The sequence below is a fragment of the Corythoichthys intestinalis genome, chromosome 17, assembly GCF_030265065.1.
Source record: "Corythoichthys intestinalis isolate RoL2023-P3 chromosome 17, ASM3026506v1, whole genome shotgun sequence".
NCBI lineage: Eukaryota > Metazoa > Chordata > Actinopteri > Syngnathiformes > Syngnathidae > Corythoichthys > Corythoichthys intestinalis.
Window position 1 is genome coordinate 28,923,528 of NC_080411.1, and position 26,498 is coordinate 28,950,025.

The window sequence follows — 26,498 nt, forward strand, 5'->3', positions numbered from 1 at the left end:
AGAGGCATCAACATAAAGTTTACAGGAAAAAAACGAGGCCTTTAAAGAAAAGAACACGCTCCCCAAAATAAAACATGGCAGAGGTTCCCTGATGTTTTGCTTTGCTATCTCTGGCACTGGACTGCTTGACCATGTGCATGGCATTATGAAGTCTGAAGACTATCAACAAATTTTATAGCATAATGTAGGCCCCAGTTTGAGAAAGCTGGGTCTCCCTCAGAGGTCATGGGTCTTCCAGCAGGACAATGACTCAAAACAAACTTCAAAAAGTACTAGAAAATGGTTAGACAGAAAGCACTGGAGACTTCTAAATTGGCCAGCAATGAGTTCAGACCTGAATCCCATAGAAAACCTGTGGAGAGATCTAAAAATGGCAGTTTGGAGAAGGCACCCTTCAAATCTCAGAGACCTGGAGCCGTTGACCAAAGAAATGTGGTCTAAAATTCCAGCAGAGCATTATAAGAAACTCAATGATGGATACCGGAAGCGGTTGTTCGCAGTTATTTGGTCTAAAGGTTGTGCTACCAAGTATTAGGCTGAGGGTGCCAATACTTTTGTCCGACCCATTTTTGGAGTTTTGTGTAAAATGATAATGATTCCCCCCCAAATTTTTTTTCATTCTCTAGTGTTTTTTTCATTGCAAGCAAAATAAATGAAGCTATTACTACCAAAGCATTTGTAATTGCAATCATTTTCTGGGAGAAATTGAGCATTATCTTACAGAATTGCAGGGGTGCCAATACTTTTGGTCGGCAGTGTATATACTAGTATAAATATATATTTATTTGTAATTTATTTTTGTTGGGATGTCTTATTGTTTCCCTCTTTTGATGCAGTTTTGCATATTCTTAATTTGACAAATTAAAAAAATATATATTGTTTTAGGTATTTTCTTTGTAATTTACATTAAATAATGTGCACTTTCTATTAAGACAAGCAGTGTTTCATTAGATAAAATTATTACAAAGATCACTTAGTTAAACCATCATGACTCATGCTTTTTCCTTCATTTTTACAGTTCAAATATTGTTATTTTGTCTTTTATTGTATGCACTACTTAAATGTTATTTTTAAGTTTGTATTTTACATGAAATAGAAGTATAATTTGTATTTATATGGTGAGTAACTCAATGAGATTTTTTTTTTTTTTTTTAACAGTATCTCATTTGTTAGGAAGAAGGATGCTACTTATTCTTTGACCACTAGATTGCACTGTTGTACTGTAGTTTAAGTAATTTCTTTCTCATTCACTTTAAAAGTGAATTCTTGAATCCAGGCTTCTTCAGCAGCACCATAAAGGTTAAAGCAAAGCAATGGAGGTAACGTGTGTCCGGTGCCAAGGGACTTCCAAGACGTAATCATCCCGTCCATTTTAAGGGTCAGATGAGGCAGACGGGCCAAAATTGTCCTAATGTCACGTAAAAGCTATAAATAGCCCAATGCTCCTTATGCAACTTGAACGTCATTGTCGGCTATGACGTTATTCGTCTAGCATTTGCGTATTTGTGGCTCTCCAACTGGAAAGATTGGCTCCCGCGGGGTCCGCAAGCTGTAGCTTGGGGGACCGTAAAATAATATTGCAATCAATTAATATGTTGTTTCATCCAAAAAGTGCATACCTACATATGGAGACTGGTGAGCAGAAAACAAACAAACACAGGTGTCATACTCATCCTTGTCAGCAGGCCATATTTTAGTCATGGTTTCCCTCAGAGGGCCATTATACACATTGTTGACATTAAAATTGTCCAAATACTATCTTTGTGACTCTGAATAGCAAATATTCATTCATACATTCATTTTCCATGCCGCTTTTCCTCACGAGAGTCACGGAGGTGCTGGAGCCTATCCCAGCTAACTATGGGCAGTAGGCAGGGTACACCCTGAACTGGTTGCCAGCCAATCATACAGAGACATACGAGACATACAACCATTCACGCACACACTCATACCTACGGTCAATTTAGAGTGTTCAATCAGCCTACCGTGCACGTTTTTGGGATGTGGGAGGAAACCAGAGTACCCGGAGAAAACCCATGCAGGCACGGGGAGAACATGCAAACTCCACACAGGAAGGCCAAAGCCCGGGATTGAACCCTTGATCTTAGAACTGTGAGGCAGACGTGCGAACCACTCAGCCACCATAGCAAAAATTATTTTCTTAATTTACAATTTCATATTTAAAAAATACTCAACCTTTTTAAATAGAAAAACAAAAAGGGAAAAAAAATTCTCTAGGGATGTTCCCAATCTGATCACGTGATCGGAAATCGGGCTGCTCGGGCCATTTTTCAGAGGTTTAGAATCAGTTAAAAAAGATTAGGGTTTTATTTTTAAACTATATATATTAGGGCTGTCAAACGATTAAAAATTTTAATCGAGTTAATTACAGCTTAAAAATTAATCATAATTAATCGCAATTCAAACCATCTATAAAATATGCCATATTTTCTGTAAATTATTGTTGGAATGGAAAGATAAGACACAAGACGGATATATACATTCAACATACGGTACATACAGTGCTGCTCGAAAGTTTGTGAACCCCACAGCGATGGTCAGATTTTTTGTAAAAAAAACTAAAATAACCTTATTAAATGTTAAGTTATACCCAAATCCACAATACTGACATTCCAAATAATGGACTGAAAGAAAAGAAATAGTTATATTGTCATTCTTTATTTAACAAAAGTGGTTGATTTAAGAAAAACTCAGATATCATGTGTGCAAAAGTATGTGAACCCCTTCAGTTAATAGGATATTGCGCCTCCTTTTGCAGAGATTACCTCAACCAAACGGTTTCTGTAGTGACTAATCAGCCTCTCACATCTACTTTGGGGGATTTTTGCCCATTCTTCCTTGCAGAACGCAGTCAGTTGAGAGAGGTTTGATGGGCGTCTGGCATGAACTGCTCGCTTCAGGTCCCGCCACAGCATTTCAATGGGATTTAGGTCAGGACTTTGACTGGGCCAGTCCAAAACACGAATCTTCTTCTTTTTCAGCCATTCCTTGGTTGTATTGCTGGAATGCTTTGGATCATTATCATGTTGCATGATCCACCTTCTGCCAAGCTTTAACTTCAAAACAGATGGCGTCAGGTTATGTTCTAGGATTTGACAATATTCCTCAGAATTCATGATTCCCTGGACTATGTGGAGTTGTCCAGGTCCTGAGGATGAAAAGCAAGCCCAGATCTTGACATTCCCACCTCCATGCTTCACTGTTGGGAGAAGGTTCTTTTGGTGGTATGCAGTGTTGACTTTTCGCCAGACATGGCGGTTTTGGTTGTGACCAAACAGTTCAATTTTGCACCTACATCAGTTGATGAAAACTCTTTTTAATTTAGTCTCGACAACACAACTGTTAAAAAAACAAAAAAAAAACTACTGAATTGATTGATTAGGAAATCAGGTTGAAATAATAGAAAATTCCAAAATGTTGAGGGGGTTCACAAACTTTTGAGCAGCACTGTAAGTACTGTATTATTTTATCATAACAATAAATCAACAAGATGGCATTAACATTATTAACATTCCGTTAAAGCGATCCATGAATAGGAAGACTTGTAGTTCTTAAAAAAATAAATATTAGTACAAGTTATAGAAATTTTATATTAAAACCCCTCTTAATGTTTTCGTTTTAATAAAATTTGTAAAATTTTCAATCAAAAAATAAACTAGTAGCTTGCCATTGTTGATGTCAATAATTACACAATGCTCATGTGGTGCTGAAACCCATAAAATCAGTTGCACCCTAGCACCAGCAGAGGGCGACAAAACACCAAAAAACACAAGTAACAAGTGGACATTACACTGTGCTGTCATTTTAATCTGTTTGAGCGGGGCATGTGCGTTAAATGCGTCAAATATCTTAACTTGATTAATTAAAAAAATTAATTACCGCCCGTTAACACGATCATTTTGACAGCCCTAATATATATATTATTTTTTAAGGGCTAAAAAGTAACAAAATAATCCAGAAATACAATGGCATTGCCAAAATAAATAAATAAATAAATAAATGTTTTATACTATACTTATACTATACAACACCAGTGTTGTCACAGATTACTTGGAAAAGTAATTTAATCACTGATTACTGAATACGCCTCAAAAATGTATTTTAGTTTCTTTACTGATTACTTTATTATCAAGGTAACTAAGTTACTTTAGAATAATTTATCAGTTACTTTTTACCAATATTTCTCCCTTTGCCGCCTTAATATAAGAATGACAACGGAAAAATGTCATTGCATGTAACTGACTTTGCGATAATTGAATTTAAAGGGAAATATCATGTTTTTTTCACATAAGGCTTTAAAGCTGTAGTGTGAACTAATTTCTTCACATGCCAAATAGGGTCACAAGTAAAGTAATTAAACACTGTCCACCAAATAAAGCATGAAAAAATAATTTATATGTTGTATATTTGACAAAATAATCGCGTTTCCGAAGTTCGAGCCTGAAAGGGGACGAACCCGGAAGTGATACGTCACACCAGGAACAGCGTTGGCAGCTCCATACATACGGCCGCCAAACAAAGCCCTTCAAACAATGATTCAAACAGCGATATAAGCGATAGACCGAGCGCAAGGGAGGAGGTCCAAGTTTTTGAAGAGTTGGAGGAAGAAGAGGAGCTTGGAATTTTATGTTGGATCTAACATGTATTAGCCAGACGCTAATCAGAATGCAAACAATGTACCTAGACTACCTGACATGGAATGGATACAAGACCCATCGAGATTACAACATTGGTGAGATATAGGCTGTTATTATTTTTATGATTTGAAGATGCAGGCATTTGCACATAATGTTATGGTTTTGTCTATCTGATGACATTGTTAAAAAAAAAAAAAAATCAGACTTCATGTTCATTTTGGCAGATCCGGCAGCTCTCGTGCATATAAAATAATAATATAAAAACGTTGGGGGGAAAGAAGGAGATGAGTCTTCGATGGCTTTCTCCACTTTATTGTGGCAACAATAAGAAAACAAAATAATAGCGGACTGCCGCCACATTCGACCGCGAAGTTTTGCTTCTCGCCGATCTCCTCCTCGCCTCCCACTCCAGGGTCTCTTAAACGGATTGTGCATAGTGTCTTGTTATGAGCTTTTTGTTTACAAATGTATCGAACACACGACGCGCTGACAACCTTGTCTCTTTATTAACACATGGAGCAGTTCTTATGGAAAAGTTAGAACACAGCTCGGCACAGCTCTCGGCAGTAATTGGCGTCTAATGGCGTGAGGAAATGTAGTTTTTTCACACAAGCGAACAGATTACAAAGCACCACTTCAGTGTTGTCCAGAGACTACATTTCCCATGATTCACTGCGTGACCTGCGCGCTCGCTGATTCGCTGCGAGATTGACTCGATGGCCACGCTAAACCAACACGCTATTTTTCAGCTGTCACCTGTCAGCGGCTCTCATAGCTTATACTGTTAAATTCCACAACAGTAGGCAGCTATGCTTTGACAAAGTCATCAGTCATCTATCCAAAAATCACACGTACTTTTTGGCAAATCCTTGATCACAAGCAGACCGGTTAAGGAAGCAAGCATCTTCGAAGTGTTTGCAGCAGAGAACACTACTCGATGATGGCATGAAATTCATTCGCTTCGTGCGAACGAAAGATGTCCATTTACGTGCCCTGCTATCCTTTGGCCACTCATACAACTTTTCGTTTGAGCGAGAACAAAACATCGCCACACACCGCTGTGGCATCTTACCGAGAAGCAATGCAACAAACAATACTGTTCTATGGTGGACTTCCCTCGCACGTCTAGGTGTGACGTAATTTCCGAAGATTTCCGAAGATTGCCGAAGAAAAGCATTTTCGTTGTCAAGGGCGTTGCTATGGGTTAAACAAAGAATCTGGAAGGGTTGCGTTAAAAAAAATAATGAAAATATGCTTATAATTGTTTAGCCATTGATATTATTCAAAAACATGGTTGGCCAACCTTACTTCAAAGTTCCCCTTTCATCTTCGGAGTCGCGGAGGTTTAATTAGTTGATGGAGTTAATTTCAACCGCCATACACACACGCGGTCAATTTGGCCACAATACGTGGTGCCAGCTAAGTACTTAACACTCAGTCGGACTTCTAACACATCCCAAAGACGCTAAATGAACACGTCACCTTAAGGCATAAATGTGCAACACGAATGTGATATAATCAATGCTTGCCAACATGGAGCGATGTCTACCCGCCGTTGCAACAGCAAAGCTACGAAACGGCCGCGCATGTAGGGATCCAACCTATCGCTGGAAACCTCCAAAATGAAAGAAAAATACGTTCATTCATGGACGCACACAGATCAACATTCCATCCCAAATCTCAACAGGTGGCTGCACTTGGCTCGAATGTGCACCCGCGCTGGCACACGGCTTTCATAGTCCCAAATCACTTAGCGCACGTGACTCGAGACCAAAATAGGAAGTAACTGTGAGCGGTTACCATGGAAATGAACATATTTCTAGTATTTTCTATTCAGAATGCTCTCCGTAAATGACTGCAATATTCTTCATTGAACATACATTATGAGGCAATAACAAAATATTAACGCAAACGCAGTAAGGAAACGAACTTAAATCAGATTACTGGTTTGGAAAAAAATGAACGCATTAGATTACTCGTTACTGAAAGAAAGTAATTCGATTAGAATAGTAACGCGTTAGTGACAACACTGCCCAACACTCCAAGAATAAGCAGACGAAAAAAAGTCCTTTAACTTTTGTTAAAAAAGAGATAATAATAATAATAACGAATTTTTTTCGTCTGATCGGGACTCGGGTAAAAAAATATGCGATCGGGCCATCCACAGCATTTTATGTATTTTTTTTTTCTTTTCTTATGTAAAAAACATTTTTAATTAAATATTTAATTATTTTAATTAACATTTAATTAAATATTATTATTTAAAAAATAATCATAAAAAAGTAAATATTCTCTGGATTCTGTAATCCTCGATCTTTCACTGAGAACTACAGATATTTTCATTAAAGCAAAAAGCATGAAGTCGATGCACATGCCACACAAAATGATGTGGTGGGTCGAATGTGGCACACAGGCCATGATTTTGACACCTGTGCTCTAAACTAATTTTTACTCCTTACCTTAGCTTTCTGTCTATTAACGTTACATATAAATCATTTGGTTAGAGAGGTGATGAATATTAACCTTTTTGACTGACACTGACTGTGATACACGATTCAGACCTGCTCTGAAATAAAGCACTTCTAATGCTGAAACTAAGAAAAGAGATAATTCTTCCAATTGTTCTAACAGCTTTGATGTTATCTTATAAATTAACTCAAAGGTCCTGAAACATGAGCTTTCAAAGCCAGTTACAATGGATTGGATGTTTTTAGCTGTCAATGAAATATCCATAAAATATAAAACTCGGGAAAAAATATCTCCTGGACCCAAAATGTTTAAGAACCCCAGGAGTACCATCTCCGTCCATGTCGTCATCGCAAGCGTCGCCTTTGCCGTCGCCATCTGTGTCCCTTTGGTCCGGGTTTTCCACCAGACGGCAGTTGTCGCAGGCGTCGCCATGCGTGTCTTTGTCGCTGTTCCTCTGGTCCACGTTAGGCTTCAACCAGCAGTTGTCCTGAAATCGAGAAAGTTGTGTCGGCTGAACAAACGGACGAGAGGTGTTTTACGTGGAATACATCGAAAATACCTACCTGCTCGTTTGGAATACCGTCGCCGTCTGCATCATCGTCGCAAGCATCACCCTGGCCGTCCCGGTCAGCGTCCTCTTGGCCGGAGTTTGGAACAAAGACGCAGTTGTCCTGCAGAGATGGCATAAAACTTGACTTTTTTCATCCAAATCGGAAATAAATTTAGTTTTGTTAAGTTAGTTGATAGTTCGTATGTCAGACGGTAAAATGGTAAGTGGGGAGTCAATTTCTGTTTATTTATTGAAAACAGGAATTAAATAAATTGTCTTTTTTTACTTACAATTTTAGGCAACTTGGTGGTCAGTCAGTCCATCTGTTAGTCAGTCAGTAACTTTGTAGGTCAGTACCGGTAGGTAGTTTTTCCATTTGGTTGTCAATGCATCTGTTGGTCGGTCAGTAGGTTGCAGTGTTGTTTTCGTCAACAATGGCGATAACGAAAATATTTCGTCAACGAACAATTTTATCATGATGATGATGAGCTAAAAATGTGGCTTGGCAGACTGGAACATGCCAGTTTTCATCTGATAAGACGACAACTATATGAAAATGCGACATACTTTCTGTCCTAAGTTTAAAATGCGTGACATTTTCATATTGTATGCGGAGTACGCTAGCTTACATCTTAATAGTGTTTTGGTCGTATCACTTGTGTGAGATGCGCTGCGCCTCTTCCTCACTCTCCTCACCGAAGTTTAGGTGAGTCTAGAGGTAGGCTGCGCTCCATCTTGCTTGTTTGGAAACACGGTAAGATTTGTTTTCTTATCTTCGCAAAAGAGAATATGCAATGCTGCTTTAGTCTTGAAAGGTCTGTGCTGAGTGATCATCGGGCGCTAAATGTAACTCCTAACGTTAGCGTAGCATTTTCGAATGACGGGCATCCTCTTGAAACATTGGCCAGTCTAAAGCAGAGCCACTAAGCTTTTCTGGTCAGTCAGTCTAGAGGAGAGCCAGTTGGCGAAATGGTATTGGTACTTCAGCTGTTTGGTTTGGTAAATGAGCAATTACTGGGAAGTACCGATTGCTTGCAACTTCTGGCTAGACTCTAAGAATAGCAAAAAAGAAAAAAAAATCCCAGACTTCCCAGTGTTAAATGCTTGGACATTGTTTTTAAATGCAGATTGTGGTTATAAGTGAAAATGATGTATTGCTTTTCCTGTTGAATATGTACTGTTTTATCATCACCAGGTTGGCATTGTCCTTGTAAACGCTACAATATGTGTGCATCTATGTTCATCCAAAATTGTTGGAAACCTTTATTTATCGTTTTTGACGAAATTTTGTTAATTTTACAGACAAAAACTTTGAGGTACTGATGACTAAAACTAGACGAAATTTGTATGAGATTTCGACAACTAAAAGTAGACGAACACATTTTGAAATGACTAAAATATGACTAAGACCACTAAGTATTTTCGTCCAAAAGGCTAAGACTAAAACAACACATTGAGTAACATATTGTAAACTGTAATTTTTGCCCTGTTAATAACCAATATTTATTACTGAAAGGTATCACACGTCACTTTACCTATACCACTGCGGCGGTATACAAATGGACGCATACTGTAAACTGAAATCTGTTTTTATTGCACTGTTAATAACCAATATTTATTACTGAACGCTGCTATCAAATATCACTTTATCCATCCCACAAGAATATCACTTTATCCATCCCACAAGAATATCACTATTACAATTCATTGACTCCTCACTGATGCATTTTATATTGTTTTAATCTTGTGTTGTGTAAATATATATCTATATATATACCGGTATTTAAAAAAAAATTTGCATATTGGAGATTGTATACATTTATCAGTCCATTCAATGCGTATGTGTGTGTGCACTCTATGGGGCATCTTTGAATCTCATAACACTTTGTGTAATGACAGGCGTTCTATTCTATTCTATTCTATTCTATTCTATTCTATTCTATTCTATTCTATTCTATTCTATTCTATTCTATTCTATTCTATTCTATTCTATTCTTTTGTGTTGGTTTGCTATTTTGACAGGTAGTCATTCATTAGTCAGTTAGTCCAGTAGGTAGTTTAGTTGTTTGTCAGTCTATCATATTAGTTAGTTCTTTGGATCGGTCAGCCATAATCCTATATTTAGATTGACCTTTTTACAAGATGGGTCCTTGCACTTGAGTTTTTCATCGGGATATCCATCAATGTCGGTGTCCTTTCCGCACAGGAATCCATTTCCAGCCCAGCCGATTCCACACTGAGAGCACAGCAAACATTAGCATGTAATACGAAGGTAAAGATACATTTGTTCGCACAAAATAAGGGGCAGGGACCAGGCAGTACCTGGCAGGAGACTCTTCCGTCTCTCTCGGCCACGCACTGAGCATTGACGTCACAGGGGTTGGTCAGGCTGTTAGCACAGCTGATCTCAGGCTTGCAGCCTTTCACCTGGTCACCAGTGAAGCCTGTCTTGCAGCTGCCACAGTGGTATGAGCCCTGCGAGAACACTCTGCTCACAAGCGTGTTGCGGTGTGCCATATCATAGCTCTTTTGCAATAACTGACCTCTGAGTTGTGACAGATGGAATTGGCTGCGCAGCCGCCGTTGTTTGGGCCTTTGCATTCATCGACGTCGTCACACACCTGAAAGAGAACACAAATGTAGGTGAAGCGAGGTAGAACCAAAAAACTGTATTTCCAATAGTTCTGTGAAATTTATTGCGTTAAGGGGCTGTAATTAATTTTTTAAATTAATCACGTTAAAATATTTGACACAATTAACACATGCACGGAATGACCCGTTTATGCGTTGCCTCAAACAGTTTACAAAGACGCTGTTTTATCACATTGAGAGCGAAAAGGCAGAGAAATGCGAGTGGACACAGGCGTTGCGTGGACGCAGGCGTTCATTGGACCGTGCCTTTTATTGGCTTAAGCTTTGGCAACTCTTTCATAAAAAATATAAATGTTATGGCGAATGACGTGGGGAAGAATGACAGGAATTGATCTTTTTTTTAGCACGCTTAATTGGTCATCGCAGAACATACTGCATACCATTTGCAGCCACCACTGACAGTCATGGTTGCCCAACTTCCTAACAGGCATTTGGGCGGAACAGTGAAGTCGCTACAGTATCATTTAGTGAAAGCACAACAAACATGATATTCCTATCTCTCACAGAAGACGATCTTTTTCTTAACACGCTTAACCCTTGAGAGTCGAAGGACGCGCCGGCGCGTCCTCAGCGCACGTCGTCTTTGAAGCGCCCTCACGTTTTAATTACGTCACCCACATGCCGTTGGTTGGTCTCGTTTTAAAGTGCGGAAGTTGCGGTTTACTCTTGTTATTATTTGAAGTCAATCGACCAACTAAAATGTGAGATATTGTCATTTAAGTTTTATAGTTTTATTGTCCTCTCAAAAAAACATTAAAACGCTGCATGGATCATTTTTTTATGTCTATATTTCCATCATTTCTTGTCCTTTATCAAAACGGAAGCTCCATGAAAAAAACACAAATCAAACGAACCCTTTCGAAGTCACAATGGAAGCACAAAATGCGTTTTTTTTTTTTTTTATAAATATAACTGCCGTGCGAGGTTCCACCGAACGAGAGGGAGGAGTGTTCTGAAGCAGCGAGGTGGCGAGCGACGGCCGTGTGGCTCGAGCAGCGACTTTGTGTGACTTTGAGAATGAACGGAAAACTAAATTTAGCGCAGGCAATTGTGCTTTTTGATCAACTTGAGGAAGAGGATGGTCCAAATTCGTCATCATCGTCTTCTTCGGAAGAGTCCTCGAGTGAAGATAGTGACGGATTTGAACACGTGGGTGACGCCATCGACGAGCAGAGGTAAGCAAACTCACTTTTTTTTTTTTTGATGCTGAAAAAGTTTCTTTTGAAAGTTTCTTTTGATATTGCAAGACAAAGTTAATTTTGATGCAATATAAGTGTGTGTTTGTGTATATAATAATAAAATGTGCATATCAGATCAAAGTCGTACGTGCACTGTGTGTATCCAAGGCAGGAATTTATAATTGTGGTGTTCTTCTTTCTATATGAAGATTAGGGATGTAGCACATATTCAGCTATGGTATTCTTTCTATTGTCATATATATAGATTTCCATTATTATTTATTGCTGTATATATATATTTTTTTATACTTTATTATTTTCATAAATACTGACTTTTTTTCATGTACATTTATAGTGACAATGAAAGTAAAGTGAAATGAAAATTGAAGGGTGGAAAGAGGACCGACACCCCATGGAAGTGTGGGCTGTGTGATGTCGCCCTGTGTCTAATTCCAGGACGAAACTGCTTTTCGGAGTGGCATGCCTGAAAAAAAATTAACTTGTTTATTGTAAATATTTTTGAAAATACTTTTTTTCCCCAATGTTATGTATATATATATTTTTTCCCCCACAATCAGTCTTCTCAATTTGTGTATATAAATGTGTGTTCAAGAAGCTTGATTGTGTGTACATAGTTTTCATCAGGTGATGGGCCGCAATACCTAAACTCATAAAGAGATGGCCTCTAAACACTTTTTGTGTTAGATGGTATATATTTTTTCACTGTTCGGTCTGCTGTATATAACCTGTTTTGACTAGAGCATGTATAAAGGCAAAAAACGCCTATGGCTATACCTGTTGTTTATGTTGAATTGTCAAATATAAGACTATTTATTCTAAATTTTTTTGGTTGAATGTTCATCCTAACATGTTGAATAAATATTACAAAGTTTCAAAACGGTTCGTTACGCATGTTTGGTTGTCAATTGGACATCAATATTAAAAATTTTGACAAAACGATTTTGGAATTTTTGGTCTTTTTGGGCCCAAAATGATGATTTATAATTGGTCAGTGAAGGAAACAACAGTTTGGACATGAAGTTCAAGGTGTCACAAAAAAAGGGACCAAACCAGGCCATCGTAAACAATTCTTTCTTTGAAATATAAAGGCAACTTCAAAGGCATGCAAAATCAGACAAAATAGGCCCAGACCTTAAAGGGTTAATTGAACACAATGCAGAACATACTGTATACCATTTGCAGCCACCACTGACAGTCATGGTTGGACAACTTCCCACCATGCATTTGGGTGGAACAGTTAAGTTGCTACAGTATCATTTAGTGAAAGCACAACAAAAATAATATTACTATCGCTCAAGAAAATAATGTTCACGAAAAGAAAAGCACTCAATGCAAAGAGAACTAGCATTCCCAATCAAAATAGCTATGCAAAATAGACATAAAACTTACTCAGACTTTGCCTTGGCTAGATCTCCAATTAATTTAAAACTCGCCATTGACATCATATGGTGTATTTCAATCACTACCTTATGCAGTTAGAAACACTGTGGAAGAACGGCAAGTGACGTCCCGCTCGGCGACATCAACAATGGCGAGCTATTAGTTTATTTTTTGATGGAAAATTTTACAAATGTTATTAAAATGAAAACATTAAGAGGGGTTTTAATATAAAATTCTATAACTTGTACTCAAATTTATCTTTTAAGAAGTCTTTCTATCTGTGGATCCCTTTAATAGAAAGAATGTTAATAATGTTAATGCCATCTTGTGGATTTATTGTTACAATTCACAAATACAGTACTTATGTACAGTATGTTGAATGTTTATGTCCATCTTGTGTCTTATCTTTCCATTCCAACAATAATTTACAGAAAAATATGGCATATTTAGAGATGGTTTGAATTGCGATTAATTACGATTAATTAATTTTTAAGCTGTGAGCAACTCTATTAATCGTTTGAAAGCCCTAATTTCCAAACAAGCAAGTATATACAAGCACAAGCCTACTGCTTATGACATCACCTACCTGTTTGTTGGTTTGGGCGAACAGCGCTCCTACGCCTTCCAGCGGTAGGCCGGTGTAGCCCAGCGGGCAGGCGTCGCAGCGGAAACCAGGCGCCGTGTTCACGCACTTGACTCCAGGGAAGCAAGGCTTGAACTGGCACTGCAAGAAATGATGAGCACCAACGGTGTGAAGGAAATGCCATTGTACTGTGAAGACTTTGAACTATACAGAATAACAGACAAATTCTCTCTTTCTCCCCTGACAATGATAACTATCATTTGGCGCTAACATAAATGAAATGTAAAATAAAATGAGATGAAATGGCATACAAATAAATACAGTGCAACTTCACATAATGTAGAGCAACTAACAGTGATCAATGCAGAAACTGACTAAATGTAATTTAATGTCATCTATCTATTTCAATGTAAGTTAATAAAATGTTACTTAAGTAATCATTATGGAAAATGTCGCCTTTAATAAAAAAAGCCGACCTTGCATTTAAACTATGAATTGTGTAAGGTTAATTAAGGTGTCACTGAGGCTTTATTGTGGTAATTTATATCATTTATCATCTGTATGAAGTCACCTTCAACCCCTTTCAATGTGTTTTGATTAAAAAAACAATCGTTGCCCTTGTAAACAAGGCATATTTTAATGAACTGAAATGTTAATTTTTTGTCTGACCCGTCCTCACCTGACATCCGCAACAGCTCCTGATTGTTCTGGCTCGGTATACATGCAATATTCATAAGCGGGTGCATAAAAAGCCGACTGGGCTTTTATTTATTCAAGGTCAAGGGCGCATCATTACCATCCTTTATGTGACACGTGACGGAAGATGGACACGGTGGACAATATGATACCTCGTCAACGTCGTCACAGTTGAAGCCGTCTCCCGTGTAGCCATCAGGACAGGGCCCGCACTCCACACCGTCAGCCGTCTCCCTGCACAAACCGTCGCGGAAACACACGCCCGGGCCGCACCTCGGCTTCACCACATCGGTTCCACCCAGACCTTTGGATGACAATCACACTGAATTTTACCTTTCAATCAAATGCCATTAATTAACCATTCTTGGTGACGGTCTTACCACAAGCCTGACACTCAGAGATGGTGTTGGTGAGGAAGGAGGTTTCTTTCACCTGCAAAGCCTCAGGTTAGGACACCAACAGGGTCTCCAAATATTTAAGGAGTAGTTACCTGCTGAATGAGGATGTCTTTCAGCTCGTTGATTACTTTGGTCAACTCCATCATCTGATTTGATAGTTGCTTGGTGTTGACCCCTGATAGCAAGATTGTATTTGTGAAGTCATCAAGTGATAATCAATTGTGCTTGGAATAAGGGTTTATATATCGTATTTTCTGGACAATAAATCGCTTTGTTATAGATTGGCTGAGCCTGCAACTTGTACTCTTTTTTACACTGACAGTGGCGATAAAGGTGCTGTTCAGAAGTGATAGTAAAGGCGAAAACTTAATTGGTTTTATTGATGATTTGGAGTAAGATTGAAAATTTGGCAAACAAGTAATGTTGTATTGTTTAGACTTTATTTATCTTAATACCTTAATATGTTACATTAACAGGTGCCTAGATAGCCTGTTCTGCTCTATTTAATTACTTTAATGTATAACTGACCCCCAAAATGTGACATATTCGAGTGAAACATGTTTTTTTTGGGAGGGGGGAACTTTTTTGGCTGGTGCGATTTACAGTAGTATGAAAAAGTATCTGAACCTTTTGGAATTCCTCACCTTTCTGCATAAAATTACCATCAAATGTGATCTGATCTTTGTGAAAATCACACAGATGAAAAAAGTGTCGGCTTTAACTAAAACCACCCGAACATTTATAGGTTTTCATAATTTAATGAGGATAGTATGCAAACAATGACAGAAGGTGGAAAAATAAGTAAGTGAACAATAATATTTAATATTTTGTGGCCAGATCAGCCTGGCACATAGATCAGGACTTAAATGGCCCATTCTTCTCTACAAAACTGTTGTAGTTCAGTTAGAATCCTGGGATGTTTGGCATGAATCGCTGTCTTTAGGTCATGCCACAGCACCTCAATGGGGTTCAAGTCTGGATTTGGCCACTCCAGAACGTTTACTTTGTTCTTCTGAGACCATTCTGAAATGTATTTACTTCTGTGCTTAGGATCATTGTCTTGTTGCAGAATCCATCTTGTTTTTAGCTTCAACCGCCTGACAGACGGCCTCAGATTTCCTGCAAAACATCCTGATAAACTTTTTGAATTCATTCTTCCATTAATGATTGCAATTTGTTCAGGCCCCGAGGCAGCAAAACAGCCCCAAATCATGATACTCCCTCCGCCATGCTTCACTGTGGGGATGAGGTGTTGATTTTGGTGAGCTGTTCCACTTTTCCCTCCACACATGAGATTGTGTGTTACTCCCTTACAATTAAACTTTGGTTTCATCATTCCAAAAAATATTTTGCCAAAATTTCTGTGGAGTGTCCAAGTGCCTTTTTGCGAACATTAAACAGGCAACAATGTTTTTTTTTTTTTTTTTTTAGACAGCAGTAGTTTCCTCCGTGGAGTCCTCCCGTGAACACCATTCTTGGCCATAGTTCTACATATGGTTGATGTGTGCAGAGAGATATTGGACTGTGCCATTGATTTCTGTCTCTACGGTTCTTTTTTTACCTCTCTGAGTATTCTGCGCTGAAATCTTGGCGTCATCTTTGGTGGTCAGCCACTCCTTGGGAGAGAGGCAACAGTGCCAAACTCTCCAGTCTTTCCAACTTCTCTGACTGTCGATTGATGAACATCCAGACTTTTAGAGATGGTTTTGTATCCTTTCCCAGCTTAATAAATATCACCAATCCTTGATCACAGGTCTTCGGACAGCTCTTTTGACCGAGCCGTGATGCACATCAGACAATGCTTCTCATCAAGACAATTCTTACCCGGTGTGTGTATTATAGTGGGCAGGGCAGCTTTAAACTACTCATCAGTGATTGGGCACACACCTGACTTAAATTGTTTGGTTTCAATTGCTCTTCAAGTCTCCTTAGGCAAAGGGGTTCACTTACTTAATTCCCGCCTTTTGTCATTGTTTGCATGCTATCCTCATTAAAATATGAAAACCTATAAATGTTTGGGTGGTGTTAGTTAAGACAGATACAGTTTTTTTCATCTGTGATTTTGATAAAGATCAGATCGCATTTGATGGTGATTTTATGCAGAAATGTGAGATATTCCAAAAGCATAAGCGGATTTTAAGGGGGGGGGCCTTGGTGGCCGAAAAGTGTAATTGCATGTAATTGACTTTCCTATATATATATATATATATATATATATATATATATATATATATATATATATATATATATATATATATATATATATATATATATATATATATATAGTTGTAAAGCAATAAAACTGGAACAAAAATGAATGAAATGAACAAAAAAAAATATTTTTATACTGGGTCAAAATTATTTTTCGAACAGATCATGTGACGAGCAACTTAGACGGTCATTTGCTTTGCATATAAATTAAAAAAAAAAAAAAGTTCAAATGATTTTTTTTTTGGATTGGGAAAAAAAAAATATATATATATATATATATATATATATATATATATATATATATATATATATATATATATATATATATACTGACTGAAGCAACTTTTTGGGGGGATTAAATGATTTAGACACAAATGTCCTACCCATAATATGGCCAAAACACAAAAAGGATTGCTTCAATCAAAAACTTTTTCGATAAAAAATTAAGTGTTCAAATGCAAATTTTTCAATCTCAAATATTTCAAAAACTTTTACCATCATTGAAATTTTTCTTTTTTTGATTGAAGTGATTTTTCTTTTTGAAAATATATATTTTTTGAAGGAACTTATTTTTTGACTGAATAATGACAAAAATGTCCTTGCCAAAATGTGGCCCAAACACAAATCAACATTACTTCAATCAAAAAAATTGCTTCAATCAAAAGAAACATTGACTTCAATCAAAATAAATAAATAAATCAATCAATCAATCAATCAAAGAAAAATAGCTTTCGCATGAATTTTTTTGAGTTTCAAATGTATTTTTGCATTCAAACACTGTTTTTTTTTTTTTTTTTTTTTTTTTTTGGATTTAAGCGACTTTTTTTTGGTTGGAAAATATATATTTTGATTGAAGCAACTTTTTTTTTTTTATTGAAGCAACTTTTTTTGATTGAATAATAAAGACACAAATCTATCTCCATATGGCTCCGCCCAGGGGATACAATTTTTGTTTTGTTGTGCCCCCCCCCGCCCCAAAAGTCAAACTCCGCCTATGTCCAAAAGGTTCAGATACTTTTTCATAACACTGTATAGGCCGAAAAATAAGGTAATCATTTTACCAAGAGTTTGCACAGAGTCTCTTTGCTGGAAATGGCAGTCTTGCAAGGATGCAACATTCTCAAAGGTGTCTCCAACCACCAGCTTGAGCTCATGTAAGCCCTCCTGTTGAAATACATACAGTGAGCAAACTGGCAACCGTTCATCATCAATATTTACAATGCGAGGGGTCGTCTACTTGATCTTTGTTCAGCATGGTCTTCAGCTCTACCGTGCCGTAGCCGGCCGGCAAACCCTGGAAGGCGGCGGGAAGATCCCGCACCGTCTCTACTAGTTTGCAGTCCAGATGCAGCTCCAACCCACCCGGACCACTTGACTGCTGAAGACCCCTCAGGTGGAACAAGAGTTTGTGGACGTTGCCGTCTGCCAGCACCAGATTGTTGAAGGTCACCGAGCTCGTTCTCTTGTCGGTGCGCAGGTAGCGCAACACGGCTGAGGGAAGGCAATAGCAAATAAGCGTTGAGTCAACACATCGGTGTGGAGATGAAATTAGAATGACCTTCGGTGAAGACAATGCTGAACAAGTCCATGTGAAAATCCTGATGCGATCCATGTATGTGACAAATGGCATTTTCTACAGTATGTGCTTCATAATCTCATGTAACATTATTTACTGTATATCATGTTAATGATTCCATTTTGTGACTCCTAATTTTAATCGAAATCACCTCTTTTAAAAGTCTGATGTTGTGCAGCCTTAGAGCAACATTCGATTGAATGGGACATCTCAGCATGTCTTGACAAATTTAGAGAAAAAAAAAATTGGCTAAATGAGATATATGGAAATAAGTAGCATTGCATTTCTGTCCGTGTAAGCCGTTTGCCCGGACACAACATCAGCATTAAAGGTTTATATGATAATTAAAGTCACAAAGGGCATCCATGCGTGCCTGATCGTGGTTATGTAATGCTTATTCAGCGCTCTGATTCATTTATGATGTGCGCTGCAGTAAAGTTGGCACATTTGCATTAATAAAAACACCATCAATGCTTATTTCCGAATTGTTTTTCCACTGCTAAGATGGAAGACATTTTTGTATCGATATTTTTTATCACCGTGGCTATACTATCATTACAAACATTTTTTAATTGACAGTTGCAAATTTTAATAGTTCAAACTGGTGGTTCTACAACCTTTCATATCAAAAGTACCACCGAGTATGACCAACATGAAAATACAGTAGTACAGTCGTCCCAAGGATTCTTAAAAAAAAAAAACACGAGTGTCACCACAGGCAAAGGAAACAATCAGGTCAAGCGGGAATGGACAGTTGACCTGCTAGCGTATGCCGGAACGCTAATGACCTGACACTGAATGCTGTTTGTTTGTGCCTGATATACTTTACTTAGTTGTTCTTTGTGACATATTAGGGAGCACACAGTCCTTATGATGGAAACCTTTGTGATGCATGAGTGTGATACACTATGGTGGCACATGACAGAACACACTTTGCGATGGAACCCTGGTGCAATATGCTAGCACATGAGCGCACATTGAGCGCACGTGACAAGATTTTATTCCTAAAATTATATTTGATTTTTTTGTTGGTTGTATTATCTGCAGTTTGAAGATGACACTTTAGAAAAGAATAGATAAATGGGGGAAAAAATGCATTAAAAGTTGAGGGTGTACCCCACGTCCTGCCCATAGTTAGCTGGGACAAGCTCCAGCACCCCTGCAACCTTTGTAAGGATAAGCAGTACACATGATGAATGAACAGATCTAAATGATAAGCATAATTAAAGAGTACTTAACAAATGTTTTGTGCTGGATTACAAAACTACTATAGACATTTTCTATAATTTTCTGTAATTTGAATTATGTGATTCACAGATTGCTGGAAGGAGCCTCTATACCTCTCGTTGGAATCACTATTTTATATATATATATATATATATATATATATATATATATATATATATATATATCGAACTATGATCCTCAAATAAATAATCATGTCAACCCATTGGCATTGATTTAGATTGCGCGTCATGATTAAATGCTTTAATACATATCATTGTGTTGCTCCGTTTAATGTGCCCCCTTTTAGAACCGGGGGGCATAAATCAGATGACTCGTATTGTCAAAGACTGAGATTGTTTTTATTCCCGTGTACCTTTGTTGAGCTTGCCCATCACGGTGAACTCAAAGTATTTGCTGTTGTCCTGCGGGTTGTACAGGCCGAACACGGTTGTGCCGGTCTTTGGCAGCAGTTTAAAGGAGGCCAGGATGAAGGCCTCATTGTTACCCTGCTCAACCAGACCGCCTTGCAGCAGGTCAGGCAGGCAGTCGGGTGAGGTCAGCAGATCATACACTGTTAATCATATAAAAAAAAAAAAAAAAGTCATGAAATGAATAGCGCTATATTTCATTGTGTTAGTGATGTTTAAGACCCATATGTGATAGTTTGATATCTGCTGTACATATTGATTCAAACACTATTTTGCAACCTCCCCTAAAATTTGCAAGGTTATCACGTAAAGACCTAAAGAAACAAAGAGAATGAAAAAATATGCAATTAAGGTGGATAGACAAATCATGTTTGTTTCATTCTTAGCCCTTACCACACCTGTCTTTTTCTCATTGTCAAACTTATTCAAACACACTTTAAAAGCATTAATTGTATTTCAACAAAAAAATGGTTGCATTGACAGTTTAACAATTTAAGCAAATTATCCAATAGGAATACAAAATAAAACATTTTTAAAAATAATTGTTTAAGCCTTAAACTACAACTACTACGTGCTCTAGTTACATTGAAATCTAAATATACTTTTAAAACATGTTAAGAATGCAAAGTAGCACAAAAAAAAAACATTTCAAATGGAAATTTATAGAACATATGTAACATTGGCACATTTTAAAGTGCCTGTGACACATGAAAGTATATTTATTTCATATAACATGCGGTATTTTATGCTCCTGAATGAAATGGACCCCTTCGATGTGTGTGGAAGCGATCAATATATTTATTTAATTTTTTTAATCCTTCGCTACGAAAATGAGAGACTTCCGGCCACGGTCACGTCAGCGGACTAATCATTTTTGCAATACAGCCATTACTATTGTATGCAGAAGGACTGCGGATTCTGCTGATTTTGCGGATTAATTAGCTTATTTTTAGCGTCATGCAAGCCCAATGTGCTGCAGGCTTTTGTTGCTACACCAGGGAGAGTGGTGTGAGCCTTTGTGGATTTCCAAAAGAATGCGAATAATGGGCAAAACAATCAAGAGACCATTGGACGGATGACTAAATGAGTAAGCTATGTGTTTTATGTTATGTCAAAAACTGGGATCATGGCAAACATTTTATTAAGGAGGTGGCTTGCATTTTGTGGGTGACAATGCTCCCTGTCCACCGAGAAGGCCTCTCGGCCGATGACCGGTGGCTTGTCACACACTATGGTCGCCGGCAGATAAAGGCATGCCCGCCTATAGAGCCTTGGCTTGGCCAAGCCTTGGCTTGGGCGGAGGTAGTCCCCCGCTCTTATCTCTGGTTCTCGATTGTGTAGAGACTTCCACCCCCTCGGACTTCTTCACGTGCCCGCCAATAGAGCGCTATACTTGGCTTGGGCTCGGGCAGCCATGCACTCCGACGTCGGCCGGTTTGTCCAGCGAGAATGCGCTAATTTCTGCGTTCATTCCCCTCTGTGTCCCCGACGACGAGTACTACCTGCCTGCCAGGGCTGCAGCAGAATGACGATTTGAAACTTGCTCACCGCCGGGGGCTGGCCGATCGGTGAAGACAATCAACCCCGCCGCCGTGTGTGACATGAGTCAAGGTGTTTTGTGTGTTTTTTTTTTTGTTTTCAAAAGGCGAGAAAGACTTGGAAGAGCTGCTTGGTTCGGGTTAACACGTCGCCTAGCTGTCACGTATTTTATGCAACTCCTGTTGCATAAAATACCGTTCGGGAGGTTTAAGAAGTCGTCAGTTTTGACCATTATGCACTTATTTAGCCCTGTCGTACTGAATAAACTCATTTTTGATATCTCATATTCCATTTAGCACAAGATTGTTATTTGTCATGACCATACAATTTATTTAGCCATTGGTGAAAAATACTTAGATAAAAGGGTATATCCTGTAAAAATATTGGAGTAGAGAGATTAAAAAAATGATGACATTTTGCTGCTCTCTGTCGCATTTTTCTCATTCTGAATCTCAGAATCGCAATCTTAAACCCCCTCAATGGGCTGAATTCTAAATTAAAAGACTCATTTCGCGTCAACTGCGCTTTGCCAAATTGTTGTATATAGTCGAATCGTCTCAAAATATCATTTTAATTCACACAATAATGCTATTTAAAAATGTTTATGGTGTCACAGGCATTTTAAGTGCTTAATATTTATAAAAAAATCCAGCTTTCTATGTTAACTTTAGCCTCTTACCACAATTGCCTTAGTAATTTTGACTTACTGACATCATGCCAATTAAAAATGCAAATATGACTGCTAAATTCAGTAAATGTTGTGAAATGCAACATTGAATGCAGATAAGGCATCTAACAATTAAAAAAGGCAATTCTGTCACTCAAAGCCCAAGAAAAGACATTTGACGTGTGATTTGCTTCTAAATATGCATAAGAAGAGACATTTTCAGGCCCGTCATGGTGGAAATAGCAGACGAAGTACACTTGAGCTCACAGTTTATCCTTTAATAATGTGTCTTAGCAGCGGGCCAAGCCACTCGAGGACATGGGGTAGGTGAGCGTGAGTGTGTGTGTGGGTGGGCCGCCATCTGCACACATCATTAATGCACAAGTAACCGAAAAGCAGACGGCATAGGCCCTTTATCGCCAGCCGTCAAAATTGCCCCCCAAAGCTGACGCCAAAATTGTCTCTCAACCCTGCTTTTTGCTCGCCTCATTGCCAGCCAAACTAAGCATACTACATCGTTTTCACAAGAGAATCGTTTGTTATGGCAACTGTTTATCATTTTGTAAGAATTTGTCGGCGCCACGGGTCATGACCCAAACCAATAATCGGACCTAGCTAACAAAATAATCATATAACTTCTATTAATAAAATTATGAATTATCTTTAAAAAGGTTTTTTGAATGTTGGATAATTTTTGTGTTGGTAATTGCCAAAAATGTCTATTAATAAAATTATGAATTATCTTTAAAAAGGTTTTTTGAATGTTGGATAATTTTTGTGTTGGTAAATGCCGAAAATTAAGCAAATAGCTTAGCTTTGCGACACTAAGTTATGCTTGCTGTCTTTAAAACAGTGTTATCTTCTTGAATGACTACAAATTGTAGATCTAGTGCATTACAAGCATACACACCTTTGAATCAATTCATTGTTGTACATGTAGAAGATGGTACCGTATTTTTTGGACTACTAGTCGCACCAGAGTGTGAGTCACAACGCAGCCAAAAAATTGCACAAAAGAGGGAAAAAAACATATATAGACCCTACCCACCGACGTCACAAAATCACGTGATCGCTGTATTGTTCCGCCCCCTTGTCCGTCATTTTGTGCCTGTATTATCAATGGTCTCAATTGATCGAGCAACTTATAATGCATTTCATGGAAGACCTGGTGCTTTCAGATGCCGTAAACTCACTTGATGCGTTGCATAAAAGGGGTTATGTGGAAAAGCTTCAGTTTATCCATTCGCCAGATTCATATTTGATGCCTAAATCGATGTTTTTCGACCTGCTGTCTCTGCCGTATTTGCCTGACATCTGCTAGCTACCCTGATATGTACAACTATCTTGTCCACACAAAATCAGCCTATTCTCACGAAAGTTTGAAAACTTTAAGAGCTTGGAGGCTTATAAATATTTCGTTGCTGGTTGGGTGAAACAGGTCCTCGTCCACGAAAATTCGGCAGGAATCTATCTTGTGCTTGGAAAGGTGAGTTACGAAATTTTCAATTCAAAATCTTTTGTTCTTGCTAACATCCACTGTCAAGTCTAATGTATTTCATGTCATTTGTCAATGGAGCTAGGGCTTTTAATGTTTATATGGTTTAGCGATAGCACTCTCACTACATACATACGTGTATGTTGTCGGCGATTGGCCTAGCAATGATCTTAATTGTGGTTGTCAGCCCAAAACCCTCTAAATATATATTAAATGCATCTTACCAGATATAAAATGACTACTACATAATCTGTGGTAATCGTTTGGAGCCCAGTTTTCTCGTCGAATTGCAGCAGCACATCTCGCTCTCTCCTCTCCGGGTCTCTCGGAATCCGGTAGAACTTCAAGTCTCTCCGTCTACCTTCTCTGTTATTGCAACCGACCGCCACACACGCCTTCACCATTTTGATTATTAATGTTAACGAGCAGAAAAACACGCCGTAAATAGGAGGAATGTACGTAGCCGTAACAGGTAAACACGATGTGTTGACGGACAATTGGGCGGTACCAGTCAGGAGGACGGAGTTGTGACGTCACGTGGGTAGGGTCTATAGGTAGTCCACAGGTTACAAACCAGTTCCGTTCCTGTGCTGGCGACGTAAACCGAATTTCTGCGTAAGTCGAAATTAACCCTTTAAATACCCTTAAATACCCCCAGAATCTCAAAATAGCTGTCCAAAAACATGTATTTTATGTCATTGTACTGTCCTCACCGAGAGGTTGGTGCTAAGTTCTAGCTAGACGGCGAGCTAAACTGGAGTCTTTTCCCTTTCTCTCTCACTTGGCTGCGCGACTTCTTCGTGGGAGCAAATGCGTTCTTCCTCGTGGGTGCGCAAGCGCTCTTCTTCGCGCATATACGTTGTCATTATGTGTACATGCGCTTATCCTCGTGCGCGGAATTAATACCTGCTCTACGCTTCCTGCGCCAAAATATAAGCATGCATTACAAAACAAAAGTCAACATTATAATCAAATACAATGGTACCTCTACATATGAAGTACATTCGCTCCAGGACCTTGTTTATAAGTTGAAATGGTCGAATGTCGAGCAGGATTTTCCCCTTAAGAATACATTATAATTCCATTAATTTGTTCCACAGCCTGAAAACCTACACTAAATCCTTAATAAATATTGCTGGTACTAGTGCAAATAGCAATTACACAGAGCAAAACAAATACATTATAAATAAACATTGGAATAATGATACAATAATAGTAATAATAATAATAATAATAACACCTGTAATAATGTAACGAATCGAGTTTTAATGTGGCGGATTTTGCATAATGTACCTGAATGCACCATGTGGCTGACATGATGAGAGAGTGAGAGAGAGGTGCATTAGAGTTTTCACTTTTACTTTTCATGTTCTGTTGTTAACGTCAGCTGCGGCGGACGGCACAAGTTCTGAAAAAAATTATTAAAAAGCTGGCGATTTCTTTGGCGATGATAACACAATAATAAATGTCACCTTAACTTAAAAAGACTGGCGAACGGAGGTCGGAGGAGGACTTTTGAGATTATAGACATTCTACAGCCATATTGTCGAGCCAATTCATGGACGCGCATACCTCACTCATATTTTTCTATCATTTCCGTCTTCATTTCAATGGTAAGCGCCACCTTTTGCGTTTTTTTTCACCACCTGCACTAACATTCTTGGAACCTATGTTAATTTCTCTCGTAAGAAAATCAGTGTGTGTCACACAGTGTGTCCGTCTTGCGGCAAAACAAAGAAACTGTGGCGCTGTCATAAATCGTCGAATTGCCAGCATGTAGTTGGATGTAGACAGAAATGGCGAGTTAAATTTCACGTCGGATGTCGAAAAGATTGTGTGTCAAAGCAGTCGTATGTCGCGGTACCACTGTAAACATTTCGCCAAAGGGCAGAACAGTCGTAATTAATAAAATAAAGTAAAAAATAAGATACTGTGAGGTACAACAAGGTTCTATTTACCCAACTAAAAACATACAAAACAACTGAAGACAACAAAATAGCGTACGTGAATCCGGTGTCGTAAAGTCGAAATCACTTAAGCCGGGTACGTCTTTACCCGGGGATTACCTGTATAAGGGCATTTCATTTAATCAGAGACCAAGAACAAACATTATACATTATAGTAGTAATAAAACAGAGCAAAGCACTACATAGGTATCTGTTGACATATTCAACGTTATTCAGATAACAATTACCAAAATAAACTCTCGATCCCACTCCAAATGACTACCAAATTCTTCATATTCAGTATGACTACACCAACTCGAAGTAGAGGGCATGCCTCAAGTATAAGTATCAACATATAAGTCACACCTGAGTATAAAGGCCGAGTTATACTTCCGCGTCAGACCTACGCCGTCAAGGAAGAATCGAGTTACGACCCTACGCCGTAGGCTTACGTGCGCCTCTCGATTTTTCTAACCTTCGCGTCGCGTAGACGCGTATGACGTAGCGAAAACGGACTGTGATTGGTCTGCTCAGACTGTTGTTTCCGGTTCAGCGGGAAATCCCTGCCATTGTAGAATAGAATCAAACATTATTTTCTACACGCAAAAATGCACCAAGCCGACGGGAGTGTCATCGAAGAGCAAGTCTCGTCAAGACATTATTATTGTGATTGCCAAATGGCAAGGTCGGCGATCGGAAAAAAAAAATGGAAGAACCACCGAGACGTGGGTGTTCGGAATCGAGTGGCCACACGAAGCGGTGACCCAGTCGGCCAAAAACTGCCAACTTTTTATCACTTTATGTCGTATTTTTGGTTGGTGCAC

At 38.5% G+C, this 26,498-nt stretch overlaps 1 protein-coding gene across 2 annotated transcripts in view; it reads right to left on the reverse strand.

The window, feature by feature from the left end:
• thbs4b (thrombospondin 4b) overlaps window positions 1–26,498 on the reverse strand; it is a 50,657-nt gene that overhangs the window by 14,970 nt on the left and 9,189 nt on the right. Inside the window, exons 2-13 of one of the 2 annotated variants that reach the window (XM_057819887.1) lie at window positions 19,973–20,170; window positions 18,034–18,287; window positions 17,858–17,960; window positions 14,678–14,760; window positions 14,568–14,619; window positions 14,340–14,491; window positions 13,495–13,632; window positions 10,221–10,298; window positions 10,000–10,152; window positions 9,809–9,913; window positions 7,691–7,798; window positions 7,455–7,614 (exon numbers count right to left, since the gene is read on the reverse strand). In XM_057819887.1, the coding sequence (XP_057675870.1) occupies window positions 7,455–7,614; window positions 7,691–7,798; window positions 9,809–9,913; window positions 10,000–10,152; window positions 10,221–10,298; window positions 13,495–13,632; window positions 14,340–14,491; window positions 14,568–14,619; window positions 14,678–14,760; window positions 17,858–17,960; window positions 18,034–18,287; window positions 19,973–20,170 (1,584 nt within the window). Of the gene's footprint in view, window positions 1–7,454; window positions 7,615–7,690; window positions 7,799–9,808; window positions 9,914–9,999; window positions 10,153–10,220; window positions 10,299–13,494; window positions 13,633–14,339; window positions 14,492–14,567; window positions 14,620–14,677; window positions 14,761–17,857; window positions 17,961–18,033; window positions 18,288–18,523; window positions 18,662–19,972; window positions 20,171–26,498 lie in introns of those variants that run through there. The other variant, XM_057819888.1, reaches the window with a different exon arrangement.